We start from the raw sequence: 15,927 nt of genomic DNA, 5'->3' as shown, positions 1-15,927 counted from the left end.
ACCTCCAAACACTGTTGTAAAAAATAAATAAGTGCCAAAGTAATTGAAAACTGTAAAGCAATATACTGTATAAAATTTCATTAAGACATTTGTAAATGGCTTTAGGAAAACCATTGGTCAAATCTCATCCTCTAAAAAAAGTCACATTGTGTAAAAAGTTGGTATTATAGAAAGAAGGTTTTTACATAAGGAAAGCATTATAAAAAGATGGAAGACTGATTCCATTGGTTTGTTTGATAAAACCAGTTACTACCCACAGTTAGTAACAGTTATAATTTATACTACCCTAATTTGTAAAGTCAATTGAAATGTCAATAAGGTGTCAAAAAGTATTCTTCAAGACACATATCCTACAAAAATAACAGCAGTTATGGACCATCTTACGGCAGCAGGTGAATTTTTCAACTAGTGTTCAAATATTGGTTGAACTGAAAAGGGGATGGATACTGATTGCTCACCTTATCTTGCAGGGAAAATGTTCCAGGAAAACCGGCAAAGAGAAACTTATTCTTGACTTTCAACTTCCCCAAATTTGCTACAATCAGATTATTTGATCTGGAACTTTCTGGGATAAGGAGAACAGGAGCACCAGCCTCAATATCTAGGAGAACCCGTGAGCAGCGCTGGGCTTGATCTCTCACCTGAAAGAGGAATGCAAATTGACTCAGAGGCTCAATTAATTCCCTAATTTTATAATCAAATAACCTCAGGTTCCCAAAAGTTCCATGAATTTATAAAGCAATTAAAATCACAGAGTACACTCTATGACCACCATCGAGTTAAATCAGAAATCAGTAACAAGAAGATAATGGAAAATCCCCAATATTTGGAAACAGAACAACACACTTTTAAATAACCCATGGGTCAAGAAAGAAATCACAAGGGAAACAAAAAATATTTTCACCTAAATAATAAAGAAAGCATATTGAAATTCTTGGGCTACACTTAAAATAATGCTTAGAGAAAAATGTACACCATTACTTTAGAAAAGAATAATTTAAAAATCAATAATTGAAGCTTCTACTTTAAGAAGCTAGAAAAAGAAAAGCAAACTAAACCCAAAGTAAGAAAGAAAAAAATAATAAAGAGCAGAAATCAATGATATAGAAAACAGATAAACAATAAAGAAAAAAATCAATTAAACATTTATAGAACATTGTACCCAAAGACCACAGAACATATATTCTTTTCAAGTGCAAATGGAATATTTGCTGAGAGAATGGCTGGGCAGTAATACAGGCCTAAATAAGTTAGTTATTTGAAAAGAGTGATAAAACTGATAAATCTCTAGCTATATTAATCAAGAAAAAAGAAAGGAAACAAAAATCACCAACTTTGGGAAAGCATAAGGGTCATTGCTACAGAACGTAGATATTAAAAATATAAGGCAACCTATGAACAATAATCATTTTTAAAAAGTCAACTGCCTACAGCTAACATATTTAATGGTGAATGAGTGAATGTTTTCTCTTACAATTAGGAACAAGGCAAGGATATCCAGTCTCACCACTTCTTTTTTTTTTTTTTTTTTTTTTTTTTGAGACAGAGTCTCACTCTGTTGCCCGGGCTAGAGTGAGTGCCGTGGCGTCAGCCTAGCTCACAGCAACCTCAAACTCCTGGGCTTAAGCGATCCTACTGCCTCAGCCTCCCGAGTAGCTGGGACTACAGGCATGTGCCACCATGCCCGGCTAATTTTTTGTGTATATATATTTTAGTTGTCCATATAATTTCTATTTTTAGTAGAGACGGGGTCTCGCTCTTGCTCAGGCTGGTCACGAACTCCTGACCTCGAGCGATCCACCCGCCTCGGCCTCCCAGAGTGCTAGGATTACAGGCGTGAGCCACCGCGCCCGGCCCAGTCTCACCACTTCTATTCAATATTATACCAGAAGTCCTAGTTCATGTAAAAAGGCAAGGAAAAAAAAAAAAAAAGGCATACAGGTCGGAAAGGAAAAAGTAAAACTGTCTTATTCACAGATAATGCAATTATCTATGCAGAAAATTCTAAAGAATCTAAAGGAGCTAGAATAAGTTTAGCAAGATTGCAAGATACAAAGTCAGTAAGTCAATAAACAAAAGTCAGTTATATTTCTTATACTTTCAACAAACTGGATGTTGAAATTTTTGAAAAATTGATATAATTTACAATAGCACCAAAAATCTGAAATACCCATAGATAAATTTAACAAAGGAGGCATAAGACTGGTATACCCAAAACTACAATAACGCTGCTTAGAGAAAGTGAAGACCTATTTACTTTTTTTTTCTTTTGAGACAGGATCTTGCTCTGTTGCCCAAGCTAAAGTACAGTGGTGCCATCACAGTTCACCGTAACCTCAAACTCCTAGGCTCAAGTGATCCTCCCAAGTAGCTAGGACTATAGACCTGTACCACCACACTAGGCTTTTTTTTTTTTTTTTTTTTTTTTTAGAGACAGGGTCTCACTATGTTGCCCAGGCTGGTCTCAAACTCCTGGCCTCAAGTGATCCTCCCACCTCAGCCTCCCAAAATGCTGGGATTACAGGCGTGAGCCACTGCACTCAGCTAAGGACCTATTTAAATGGAGAGATATGCCATACTCAAGGATACAAAGACTCAATATTGTTAAGATGTCAATTATCCACAAAATGATCTACAGATCCAATACAATCCCAACCAAATTTGTAGCAGACTCCATGTGGGTTTTAGAGTCAGTTTGTTAATTTCTGTAGGCAATTGGGCAAGTGAATAAACAAATTATGTTATATTCAAACAATGGAATACTACACAGCTATAAAAACAAACTATTGATTCTTGCAACAACATGGATTTCTGTAGTACACAGAAATTAACAAACTGACTCTAAAACCCAAATGGAAAAGCGAATAACCCAGAACAGCTAAACAATTTTGAAGATAGTTTCTTATAATGTTAAACTTATAGTTATCACATGACTCCAGTTCCTCTCCTAGGGATTTACTCAAGAGAAATGAAAACATAACATCTACACAAAGACTTGAATGTGAATGTTCACAGCACTTTTATTTATAACAGCCCAAAACTGGAAACTATCCAAATGTCCATCAAGGGGGCAAGTGAATAAACAAATTGTGTTATATTCAAACAATGGAATACTATATAGCAATAAAAATAAACTGCTGATTCTTGCAACAACATGGATGAATCTCAAAAGCACTGTTACATGAAAGAAGCCAGACACAAATGACTATATACTGTATGGTTTCATTTATACAGAATTCTTTTAAAAAGACAAAACTGTAGTGACTAAAAAGCAGACCAATGGCTGCTAGGGTGCAGGGCTTAGGGCAAGGAGACTAACTGCACAGGGGCCTGAGGAAACTGTTTGAGATGACAGAATGTTCTAAACCTTGATTGTGGTTGTGTTTACAAGACTGCATACAATTGTCAAAATTCACGGAATTGTACACTTAAAATTGGTTGATTTTACTGTATGTAAATTATACCACAATAAAGTTGACAAAAAATACAATGTACTAATATAATGAAATATTACACAATCATTGCAAGTGTTATTTAATGACTTGGAAAATGTTTCTCATATATTGATCAATGAAAAAATACAGATTACAAAGAACAAGACAGATACTTTAAATTTTCTACCTTTTTGCTTATTCATATTTTCTTATCTCCTATAAAAACACATGTATTACTTTTTTATTTTTAATTGACAAAAATTATATATAAACCTGTATTACTTTTTAAAAAGAAAAAATATAACTTTATAATATAAAAAGATATTTCTTTGAGATGTTAAGTATACAAGTCAGAGAATTTAAAAAATAAATACTGTTTCCATTTCCTAACTGTACATGATTTGTCAATATTATCTATCAACTAATGGCTAGTCTGTCTGTTTTAAGTAAATTTGAGAATTACATATTAACTCACATTCATTGCAGAAAATTTAGAGGAGAAAGACATGCAAATAGAAGAAAACTGAAATCACCCATAATCTCACCTCCAAAGATAAATAATGTTACCATTTTGGCAGTTTAGCATAGGAATTAATGGTATGAACCCTGATGCCTGACTGACTACCTGAGTTTGAATCCCCACTCTGGCCACTTAATTAGCTTGGTGATCTTGGTTAAGTTGTTAAGGTCTCTGTGACTCAGTTTCCTTATCTGTAAAATGGGAATAATAATCATCCCTACGTCAAAGAGTTGTTATAAGGATTAAATGAGACCAACACACCTAAAACACTTGAAGGTGAATATGTAACAGCTATTATTATTATCACAGTCAAACCGTATCTTTTCAGTCTTTTTTCCTATATACACATCTCTATTTTTTAAAGTTCAATATACTATAAATAATTTACAGATTTAAAAATACTAAACTATTAATGGTATCCTGCATAATAGCTCTTACATTTTTAACATGCCTTCAGTTATATGCCAATGGGAAAAACAATGAATAATGATCAGTCAACCAGAGTTAAGGGTTAACAGTGTTTCCTCACCTTATACAATAAAATGAAAAAAACATACCTGCCTACCACTACACCTCATTAGGTATCATCATAACTAATTATCTTTTTTTCTTCTGGTTTATATCCTCCCACTAAAATATAAACTCCATGAGGGCAATGACCTCATCTGTCTTGTTTTCTACTATGTTCCAGGCATCTGGCAGATTGCATGACAAATCCATCATTCATAAATAATTGAAGAAATGAACAAACAAGATTATTGTAAGGCCGGGCGCGGTGGCTCACGCCTATAATCCTAGCACTCTGGGAGGCCGAGGCAGGTCGATCATTTGAGCTCAGGAGTTCAAGACCAGCCTGAGCAAGAGCGAGACCCTGTCTCTACTAAAAATAGAAAGAAATTATATGGACAACTAAAAATATATGTAGAAAAAATTAGCCAGGCATGGTGGCACATGCCTGTAGTCCCAGCTACTTGGGAGGCTGAGGTAGGAGGATTGCTTGAGCCCAGGAGTTTGAGGTTGCTGTGAGCTAGGCTAACGCCATGGCACTCTAGCCTGGGCAACAGATTGAGACTCTGTCTCAAAAAAAAAAAAGAAAGAAAGAAAATGTAAGAATGAAAAACTAGCTATGGTACCTGTATCCCATGGTGAAAAATTTAAAAGAAAAAAAGTCCAGCTACAGGTCAAATACACCTATCACCAATACAATATTCGGAGAAAGAAATTTAAATTTCAAACAAAATAGCCTCTTAATCTTATCGGCAAATAAAAGTAGGTCTTTAGCTCTCTCTATAAATCTAAGTAAGTCAAACAGCTAGGATTAAAGATTCTTGAGAAGATCAGCTTTTCTTCAAAGCCCACATATTTAACAATGTTCAAACAGAAAGACATTCCTTTAACCTCCTACTTGTCTTATATAATTTGATAAAGCAAAACTTAGATTTATCTTTAAACTCTGCTTAACCCAGGAAGTTAAACCCATTTACCCAATAATGCGTAAGTATCTCATCTCCTAACCCAAATGATTTACCACAATAAAACTGACTACTGTTTAAACCATATATGCAAAACTAATTGCTTTAAATGTACATAATAATTCTAACAGACATTTATCAGAGTTGCACCCAGAATCACAAAAATATTCATAGCTTTGATCAAACAATACTACTTACAGGAATCAATCTTATCAATACAAATACAATCAAAAAGTGGAAAAAAACTTCACTTCTGTGAAGATATTCATAGAAGCACTGGTCATAAGAATGAAAAACTTGGAACAATTAAAATTTCCTTTTTAAAGTTAAAAAACAGGAAAATGGTTAAATAAACTAACTTCATAGATTACACAGTGCATAGGATGGCTGTGAAAAATGCAAAGCAAGATGGAAAAAGACTCTTAAAAAAGGCTAAGAAAAAAAGCTGGATTCCCAAGTATATGCATAACATTATCATGCTTTACACAATTTACTGTATACACTATATGTTATTCCTCAATTTAAAATTTTTTTAAAAAGCATATATAGGTCATAAATGTAATACCATTTTATACCTAGCAATTGGCCCAAAATAAAAAGTCTGACAATACAAGTGTTGGCAAGGATATGAGTTAAAAGAAATTCTTATACATTGCTCATGGGAGAATATAATCGAGACAGCTGTTTTGGAAAAAAATCTGGCATTATCTCATAAAGATAAATATGTGCATACCCTGCGGCCCAGTAATTCCACTCCCAGGTAGCTCAGAGAAACTCTGACAAATGTGCACCAGGAGAGATAGCACACAAGAGCAAAACATTGTAAACAACCCAATTTTCCTATATTCAACTGGAAAATGAACACATCATCTGTGTTATACACACAATGAAATGCAACAGTGAAAATAAATGCTATCAAATGTAACAACATGCATGAATCTTATTAACACACTAAGTTAAAAAAAGCATGTCACAGAACATTAAATACAGTTTAATATCATTTTTATACAGATCACAAACAAGACAAAAGATATTGTTAAGGAACTTTTGTTTTTCATTTTCAAGGGACTTAGTAGACCCCAAAATCACAAGAGTGGTTACCTGAGGAATTCACAGGGCAATGAGACAGGAAAGGAACACAGGCTTAGGATGAAGCAGCTTAGTGATGTTTTGATTCTCAGTTTGGTAGTGGATTCAGAGATGCTCATTTTATTATTATACTCTGTAACTTACATACATGCTACAGATAATCTTTTATATGTGTCAAACACATACTAATTTTTTTTTAAGTTTTTAAAGAGAAAAAAAAGACATATGTTCCATGATTATAACCATGGAAAAATGCATAGAAAAAAACCTGTGGAAATAAATTAAAACATAGCTATGGTGCAGAGAGACTGGTAAAATAGTATGATTCTTTTTTCCAGACTTTCTATAATTTGATTTTGCTACTTTCACATTTTAAAAAAATACATTCTTTAGAAGATATACCCAAAACCAGTAACATTGGTTGCTTCCAGGGAGAGAAACTGCATCACTGAGGAATAGTAACTGAGGAGATTTCTCCAAATGCCCTTTTTTACTTTGATACTGTACCAAATCGATACTTAACATAGTCAAAAAAATGTAATATAAATTAAAGCATAATTTTTAATTAAAATATTGCCACTATATAGTGTCTATTTCTTAGATTGTAATCTTTTACCTAATAATTTTTTAAAGGAAAAATAAGTTTTTACAAATAACTACACTGTAATTATTTTCTATGGTTCCCAAACTGCATGGAGATACCACAGGATATTGCAGTTCCAGTGTTGCCAGGATATTTTAAATTTTTGAAGGAAAAACAATTCTGCTGGACACTGCACAAACTACTAGCTTGACATAATTCACATTCAGTATTAGAGCACACTACATTCCTTTCATATCTTTGCAAAGTTAGGTCTTCAGCAGTTGCTGTGATAAAAAGTACCAGGCAGGGCGTGGTGGCTCACGCCTGTAATCCTAGCACTCTGGGAGGCTGAGACGGAAGGATCGCTTGAGCTCAGGAGTTTGAGACCAGCCTGAACAAGAGTGAGACCCCGTCTCTACTAAAAATAGAAAAAATTAGCCACGTGTGGTGGTGTGCGCCTATAGTCCCAGCTATTCGGGAGGCTGAGGCAGGAGGATCACTTGAGCCCAGGAATTTGAGGTTGCTGTCAGCTATGATGGCACCACTGCACTCCAGCAGGGCAATAAAGCAAGACTCCGTCTCCAAAAAAAAGTACCTCGAGAAAATAAATGTGGAACAGGAATTGAGGGATGTGGTATCCAGTCTGATTCCAAGTTTGAGAAATTACACAGTGCCCAAGAGGAACACAAATCCTACTAGTAATTGTGGTTATTTAAGAACGAACTAAAAACACTATCCTCTCAATTTATTTTTTTTTCAAACAGCTACTAAGTTGTTAGGATATATGTACTTATTAAGTTATTTAGATTTAATTACTTTGTAAATGGAAATACCATTAGGTGTTTCTTTTGGTCTGGGATGTGCCATGAAAAACTACCAAGATATGAAGGGTGCCATGAACTGAAAAGTTTGGGAACTTCTAATCTACTGCACTTGGAGAAAGCTCAATCACTTTCCAACTGAAGTATCCCCACCACCAAAGTCCTAGAAAGGACCAGAAGTCTCAAGCGTTATTTGTGAGTTTGCCTTCTCTTTTTTACATGGAGTTAAAGCTACATTTTAAACATACTTAAAGTATGATACAAAAAATAAAGAATAAAGCTCTCTAATTACAGTAAGATCTCTGTAGATAATCTGCTACATGGAGGATGTATTAGTAAGCACAAATTACCTTGACTTTTTTTTCAGTGAAAGTTTCCAGATTTACCTCTAAAGGCTTAAAAGTTCTACTGATCAGTCAAACTGGAAAAGCAGCTTGGAGACACAAGGCTACCTACCGTCTGCCCTTCAATGGCAGCTCGCTGGCGCCCTAAGACATCTTGCAACTGAGTGAAATGCTGAATGAAAGCCACCACCTCCGCCTGAAAGCGCTGAGTGTGCACATATTGCACAGAGGCCATCTGCAGGCTCACTCGAACGTCATGTTCTCTCCGGAGCAAAGGGTCAGGCCGTCCGTACCTAGGAGTGAGGATGAAAATGTGGCTCAGCAACAGGACGCAACTTAGTATTTGAAGAAAACCTGGGTTGATTTAGGGGCTTCCCTAAATACAGCTTTAACTATTAAATGCAAATCTACAGTTAGGTTTTACAAAGCAAACTCCAATAATTATTACTCCCTTTGTATGCTTCTGCAATGTGTTGAGGATGTTAAATAAGAGACTGGTGTGACAGCCAGGGTTCTAAACAGGTGGACGGCTCCGACGCTGAGCTCACTCACAGGCCACCTCTTTTTCCTGCCTTTAAGGAAAGGTTGAGCATTTGGGATACTCTGTTCCAGGCAAAGACTGTGACAATATGGACTTGAAAAACAATAAAAATAAGGCCAAAAAATAATAAAGAAAATGAGGCATCAGAATCAATGTTTCTGGGGAAAACTATCTTCTGGAGGCAGAAAGAAGTCTTCTCACTTCACTGAAATGTAGGAGGAAGCATTTTGGAATCGACATTCAAAGATAAATTAAAAGTCTTCCAAATTGTTTTTGAATTTAATGGAGCACAGTGCCATGATATCAAATTATTAAACAGGACATAGTCAACTCACATTGCCAAGCACCTATTTTGTGCCAGCCAGAAAATTAAGAGTTTTGCATTAATTATCCCATTCATTATAGAATCATGCCACTGTGGTATGTAATATTAATATAACTAAATCAATCTAAATTCTCAAGAGAGTAGGATATAATCCCCCTAAAAATGAAAGAAAAGGTCCTCAGACATCTTTTAGAAAAGTTTTTCTCAACCTTGGTTAACACTAGCATGTAAAAAAAAAAAAAAAAAAACCCTACACCAATAAAACCAGAACATTTAGAGACAGATCTGGACATCTATATTTTCTAACACCTTTCAAAAAGGTTGAAAAGCACCATCTTAAACTCTCCATCTCCCGAGAAAATCATTTTTTAATAACCGGATAGGCCTAAAGATACCTTATAAAATCTAAAACAGAAACAATTCAATATAGATCATGTCTATAAACAAAGAAAAGCACATAATGTATATGAACATTCATACCACCAACAACATTCAGAGGCTGATACCATTCCAAAATTTTTAGAGCCTAGATGGAAGCTTAGAAATGATCTAACTCCAGTCCCCTTACTATTTATGTAGAAAAACTGATGCATGGGGACTAAGTGACTTGCCTCAGGTCACACAGCAAGTTAATGGAACATCAGCATGAGAGCCCAGGCCTTTTAATAATCAGAATTATTTCAATCATACGTCGATCTGTCTATGAAGCCTGAGTAGCCTACTTCAACCCACATCAATTTCAATGAAATTTAATGTGAGTCAAGAAGGACTCCTTACAACAGATCTTTTCAATATTACCTAAGAAGGTAAAATTTTTTTTTGAACTTTTCTTCATCGTTTAGCCAACAAGAATTTGAAACACCAAGTGATTATGAAAAAATATCAAGTGACAAAATGACTGATATTTTTACTTAAAAGTCTGGAAGATGAGTGCTTCTTCTCCACTTGTAGTGAACCGTTCTCTGTAGAACTCTCCGTGGGACGTAAGGTCACTTAGAGACAGGCTCCCAATGCTTCCCTGTAAGGCCAGGTCTCCCTCTAGGGATGTTAAAATTAGAAGACATTATTATGTATCTTTTTTTGTCACACACTTCAAATGTGTCTGGAAGAAAAACTGATAGGCACATGCCTCAGGCTTTTACTTTGTAATCAAACTAAATGTCAAAAGCAAATTTTCATATTCTAATATACCCAGAAAAATATTTTATGCAATACTTCAGATTCTCAATGTAGAAGTCCAAAGGGGGTTGAAATAATACAGTAACATCACACATTAACATCTACAAAAGGAAAAAAATTAAAGTAGGCCGGTTTCAGTGGCTCACGCCTACGTTCCCAGCACTCTGGGAGGCTGAGGTGGGAGGATCACTTGAGGTCAGGAGTTCAAGACCAGCCTGAGCAAGAGTGAGACCCCGTTTCTACAAAAAATAGAAAAATTAGCTGTGTGTGCTGACACGCGCTTGTAGTTCCAGCTACTCGGGAGACTGAGGCAGAAGAATCGCTGGAGCCCAGCAGTTTGAGGTTGCTGTGAGCTATAATGATACCACTGCACTCTAGTTGGGGTGATAGAGTGAGACACTGCCTCAAAAAAAAAAAAAAAAAAAAAAAATTAAAGTAAATGCAAACACAATTTAAAGGATAAAACATTTATAAATACAAATAGAAACATGATCCTTTCTGAGATTAGACCACTATTTAGAATTAGCAAAGCATCATAAGATCTATTAACTGTACTGTGGATAAAAAATAAAATACGAAGTATCAGAATATGTCAGGTATTCAAGCAACATTGAGTGGGTTTTAGTGAGATTTAATTAAAAGAACAAAATTAATGAGGTAGACAGACACTGGAGACATAGATTTGAAACTACTCTGACACAACATGAGTGAAGGCCCTGAAAGGTAGGAAGAAAGAGGAAGGCGTGTACAACTAGAATGTGAACCTGTAATGAATCATTCTTAATATTGTGTGAATACTGAAAAGAATATTCTGAACTGCTGCTTCCACAAAACAAAATTTATCACCATAATTTTCATCACAAAACAATTACTAAGGTATACATATTTGGCATGCTAGTTCAGCTCCCAATGAATTGAAGACACATGCTTATTTTTGATTCCTAATGTCTTCTAACAAAAATACCCAAGTTTTCTACCAATCTTAAAGACCATCAACAACAGGGATACATTCTGCGGTGGGGCGGCGGGGGAGGATGGGGGGAGACCAATCTCTTCTAGGAAGCTTTGCTAAAATAATTCACACCAGGCAGGAAACCTTAGTTTCGGATCAGTCCTTCCTCAAAAGACATTATTGCTTGCTTTTACTACAGCAGCAACATTTGAGCTTTGTAATCTTCACTATTTATTAATAATTAAGGAAGGAATAGTGTCTTAATATACACTTTATAAATCCCTACTACTTAGAACCTGATGTAGTTGATCACTTGTGTTCTAGGAATTTTAACTTACAAAGTCCCATTAGAAACAATGCCAGTTTTGCTACAAAATCCTCCTACATAAAATCATGCCTTCTTATTGGTAGCTGCCCCTATTTATGACTACAGATAAACACATTCCCTGGTTTCCCAGAAACAGCTCTGTTATATGCCTAGTTTCCAAGTATGTAATTTTTTTCTTTCTTTTTTTTTTTTTTTTTTTTTTAAATAGAGGCAGGGTCTCGCTCTGTCATCCAGGCTGGAATTCCTGGGCTCAAGAGATCCTCGGGCCTCAGTCTCCCAAGTACCTGTGATTACAGCTGGGATTACCACCATGCCCAGCTAATTTTTTAATTTTTTGTAGAGATGGGATCTTGCCGTGTTGCCAGGCTGGTCAGGTGTAATTATTTATAATGCCCTCTTTCACTCTTAAAAATACCCCAATTCAGACAAAAAAATTATACAGGTACCCTAGAGAGAGTTTGTTAAAAATATGGATAGATTTCAGGGCCCCGCCCTAATCTACTAAATTAGATTCTTGGGATGGAGATGGGAGAGGGGAGAGGGGAGGAGGGGAGGAGGTTGAGCCAGACACCTGTATTTTTAACAAACTATCCAAGCAATTCTGATCCATAAGCCAGTATCTGGGAATCACGCCCATAAATCATGGCCAGAACAATAACCACAAACCACTAATCCACACCTTACTTAGCATGTGAGGACAATTAGATTTGTGATCAGAATGTTCAAATGCCGACCAGATTTTGCAAGTTTGATTTCATTCCACTTACCAATCATTTCCAGGTGCGCTACTAATTTGGACACATTTGCTTTAGCAAGCTCACTGGTGGTCTTATTCAGCACGAGAGAGAGTGAATGAACCTAGGAACAAAGAAGATAAAGCAAGGCAAGTATTAGTGGAAGAAAAGGTATCTTTCTCTGAAATAGCAGAACAAAATCACGGAATATATAAAAAGGCTCAGGAAATGTGAAGGTAAAGCTTTTAATGATGCCAATTTCGCTTCAGCTTTCTTGACAGACAAGCCATGATCTGATGACAACGCTGATAAGAAAAGAACTCAACTGGGCAGCCTAAATTCCAGGTTCTGTGGTACCTTCTCTACGCTTGCCTTGTCTATTCTTCACAAACACATGAAGTCCCCAAGAATGACTAAAGCCTCCCCAGTTTCCATTCACCTTGCTAAGCCCAGGGCACCAGAGGCCTCACAGTACCACAAAGTCATGCATTCACCAGACACTAAGCAAGAGCGGGAAATGGTTCCTTCCCATCTCTCCCTTGAGAGTGCTTCCATTTCTAGAGGAGTGGAGCCTACTGCCAACTAGGGAAATAAGAAAACAGGATAAACTGGATAAAACGTGATTCTCCTCCCTGACTTCTCCCAACAGGAAGTGCAAGTTCACACATGCTAAGGCATGAAGATGAAGAACTTCATCCTCAAGGTACACAAATGTAGTCGGCCCCTGCAGGGGTTCCAGGGCTCCGGACTGGGACTAGTTATAATAGGCCTATGAGCTCCCAAATGGTCAATTCAACTTAACTACTTTCACATCTTACTGTTCTAGCAAACAAAGCAGAACAGCCTTGAATTCAAATGCTGTCATTTTTACGTTTGTTTTTTTTTAAATATTTACAATATTTAAAAGGACATATTTATAAGTATGGTAAGCCATGTAATAGTAAAAATAATAATGGCTACCATTCATTGAGTGTCTATGATGTGCCATGGGCTGTGCAAAGGGACTTACCTATGTTATCTCACTGAATCCCTACAATGACCCTATGATGTACACACCACTGATCATCTCCAGTTTACTAATGAAAAAAATCAAGGTGGGGGGGAGATAAATTATCTGCCCAAGGTCACAGTGAAGGTACCACAATTCAAACCTAGGCAAGTCTAACTTTTGAGACTTTATTCTTAAAGAGCTATATAGTTGCCCTCAATAAAAGCAAATAATGTTCTGAGAAAATGGGGAGATGATAATAAAATCCAGTCTTTAAAGTTACTATTATGTACTAAACACTTTGCTAGGTGCCTTACGTACATTACCTCATTTAGTTATCTTAATTAGATGATGGAAGATGAGAAAACAGAGGCTCAGAGAAGCAAAGTAATTCTACAGAATTACAAAGCCCACAAAGGAAAAACAAGATGGTTACACCAATTATTTTCCCTGCCTCCAGAGGGGATGTGCACTAAAACCTTTTCTAAAATATTAACATCTACTTTTTTGTAACAGACAACCAGAAGACTATATAGCTCCCCTGCCAACAAAAACTATTTTCCAGAGTAAATGTAAGTTGCTTACACTTAAAAATAAAAAACAAACCCAAATTCAATTTTAGAACTTAAGGGAGCCAAAGGAAACTGATACCTTGAGATCCAGCTTGGTGTTAACTGGATCTTGAAGTTCAGACTCTATCAAAGCATTTGATTCCAACTTAACATTTTGTAGAATGTCCTCAGGTGGCACCTTCATGGCATGGTTGTCTGCAGTGGAGCCAATTCCAAAAAAATCTAGTATCACAACCCAGGTTTGCAGTGTGATCAGCACATCCAAGCAGTTAAAATCAACATCAATGCTCCTGTTAACTCTACTATAACTGGAAGAGAATTCTGGATGTTTCTTATCCACCAAGAATATATTGATGTGGACCAAGGAATCATCAAATTTACTCTTTCCAACAAGTATCTTGGGCTCATCTGCCGTTGGAGAAGGGGGTGGGGTCAAGGGACAGTCCTTGTCTTGGACTTCCTTTTGCTTCTTCCGGGATGCAGAGGTGGGTCTTTGATACAACTGAAAGACATTAGGAGCTTCTTCCATGTGGGAAGGGAGAGACCGAGGCATATCAGGATATTCCACATTGGATACTGACGGGCAAGACTGGGAAAGATATTCCTTTTGTGCTAAACTAGATGGCTTAGGAGCGCCTCGAGACACCATCAGGTTCTTATATTTGGAATCTGGATTTTTCTCCAGTAAGTCCTCCATCAGCAGAGAATGCAGGGCAATCTGAATAGATAAAGTCTGAGGATGGTCTTTACTAAACTCCACCTCAAAATCCTGAAATTTTAAGCTCACAAGACCTTGGGCCCCCAAAGTCAGGTCTCCACTCAGCTGAACCTGAAGCTCTGATATACAAAAGGTGGCCTGAATCTGAGTAAAGGATTTAACTTCCTTCACAGACAAGGACTTCTGAGAAGTGTTGGAAAGGCTGGAGTGGCTGAACAATCCATTTTCCTTCTTTTCAACAGAAGGTTCTCCACAGGAACTGAGGGGAGGCAGAGGAGAATTCGGGCAAGGGGAGGAGGTAGCACTGGCCGGAAACTTATTCGGGTCTTCACTATACACGAGATTGTCCAGCGTTTGCAAAACCTGCTCATATACATGCTTTGCTAACACCACCTGTATTCAAGGAGAAAAATTCAGTTACTCCACTGCTGCTATTAACCGCACTTAGATGCAATGCCCACAAATTTCCAGTGGATACACTTACGGGTTTCCCCACAAGGTTGTAAGTTAGTCGATAGCAAGGACTACCTCTTTCATTTCTTTTCTGTCCTTACCTCTTTCTGCCCCACTTCTATTCACAAGCCCCCGCCTAGTACTTCACAGACTAATCTACACACAGTAACTGTTCTGTAAGTGCTGTGCAGTGTATGCCTGAATCAGCAAAGTCAATCTTTCTAACCCCACAAAAACAACTGCAGAAACTGAAGAGAACCCTGCCAAAAGTCTAATGTGGGTACACCACAGGGTTAAGAAACAAGGCTCACGGTTCTATAAAAGTGGCTCATCATCACCACTTAGTGTAACAACCTATCTTTAATGCTGTTAGTACTTTCTAGATTATAATGAGGATCCATGATTAGTTATGTTTCTTTCTCCCTCACTTTGTTTTTAATTACCGTATCTTATTAAAAATATTTTCAGGCACGTTTTATTTAATTAAGGGCAATTTTTAAACAGAGGAATTGCAACCGATACAAAAATAACAGAAAGTGACCATTTTGTAACCCCTAATTAAACACATCCCATCAAAGTTCATCAGTGGAATAAACCATTATGTGAATGACTGACAGGGAATTTTACAGTGGGGAGATCAAGGTTCTTGCCACCTAAATACAATTAGCAATTTTAGCGTCACTAAGAGAGAAAACAGACATTGTAAACCTCCTGATATAATGTAAAACACCATGCACAGCATTACCTTTGAAGTGTTCTAGTTAAAAAAAAAAAAACTAAACTAAGAAGCTGAATCCAGTTAAAACTGTTCAGTTTATGGGAAATATGGGGGAACAAGTTAAGTGGCACACAAACAAACAAACAGCCAAATACA

The 15,927-nt window shown here is 36.6% G+C and overlaps 1 protein-coding gene across 1 annotated transcript in view; it reads right to left on the bottom strand.

Annotated features, from left to right (window-relative positions):
- The window catches only part of VPS13D (vacuolar protein sorting 13 homolog D), a 248,113-nt gene that overhangs the window by 188,923 nt on the left and 43,263 nt on the right, over positions 1 to 15,927 (bottom strand). The window contains exons 21-25 of the mRNA XM_069479363.1: positions 13,962 to 14,993; positions 12,356 to 12,446; positions 10,041 to 10,167; positions 8,376 to 8,556; positions 459 to 641 (exon numbers count right to left, since the gene is read on the bottom strand). Of these exons, the coding sequence (XP_069335464.1) occupies positions 459 to 641; positions 8,376 to 8,556; positions 10,041 to 10,167; positions 12,356 to 12,446; positions 13,962 to 14,993 (1,614 nt within the window). The remainder of the gene's footprint in view (positions 1 to 458; positions 642 to 8,375; positions 8,557 to 10,040; positions 10,168 to 12,355; positions 12,447 to 13,961; positions 14,994 to 15,927) is intronic.

This window comes from Eulemur rufifrons, chromosome 8, assembly GCF_041146395.1.
Source record: "Eulemur rufifrons isolate Redbay chromosome 8, OSU_ERuf_1, whole genome shotgun sequence".
Taxonomy (NCBI): Eukaryota; Metazoa; Chordata; class Mammalia; order Primates; family Lemuridae; genus Eulemur; species Eulemur rufifrons.
Note: the sequence above shows the minus strand (reverse complement) of the source record. Positions and strands in the feature narration are given on the sequence as shown.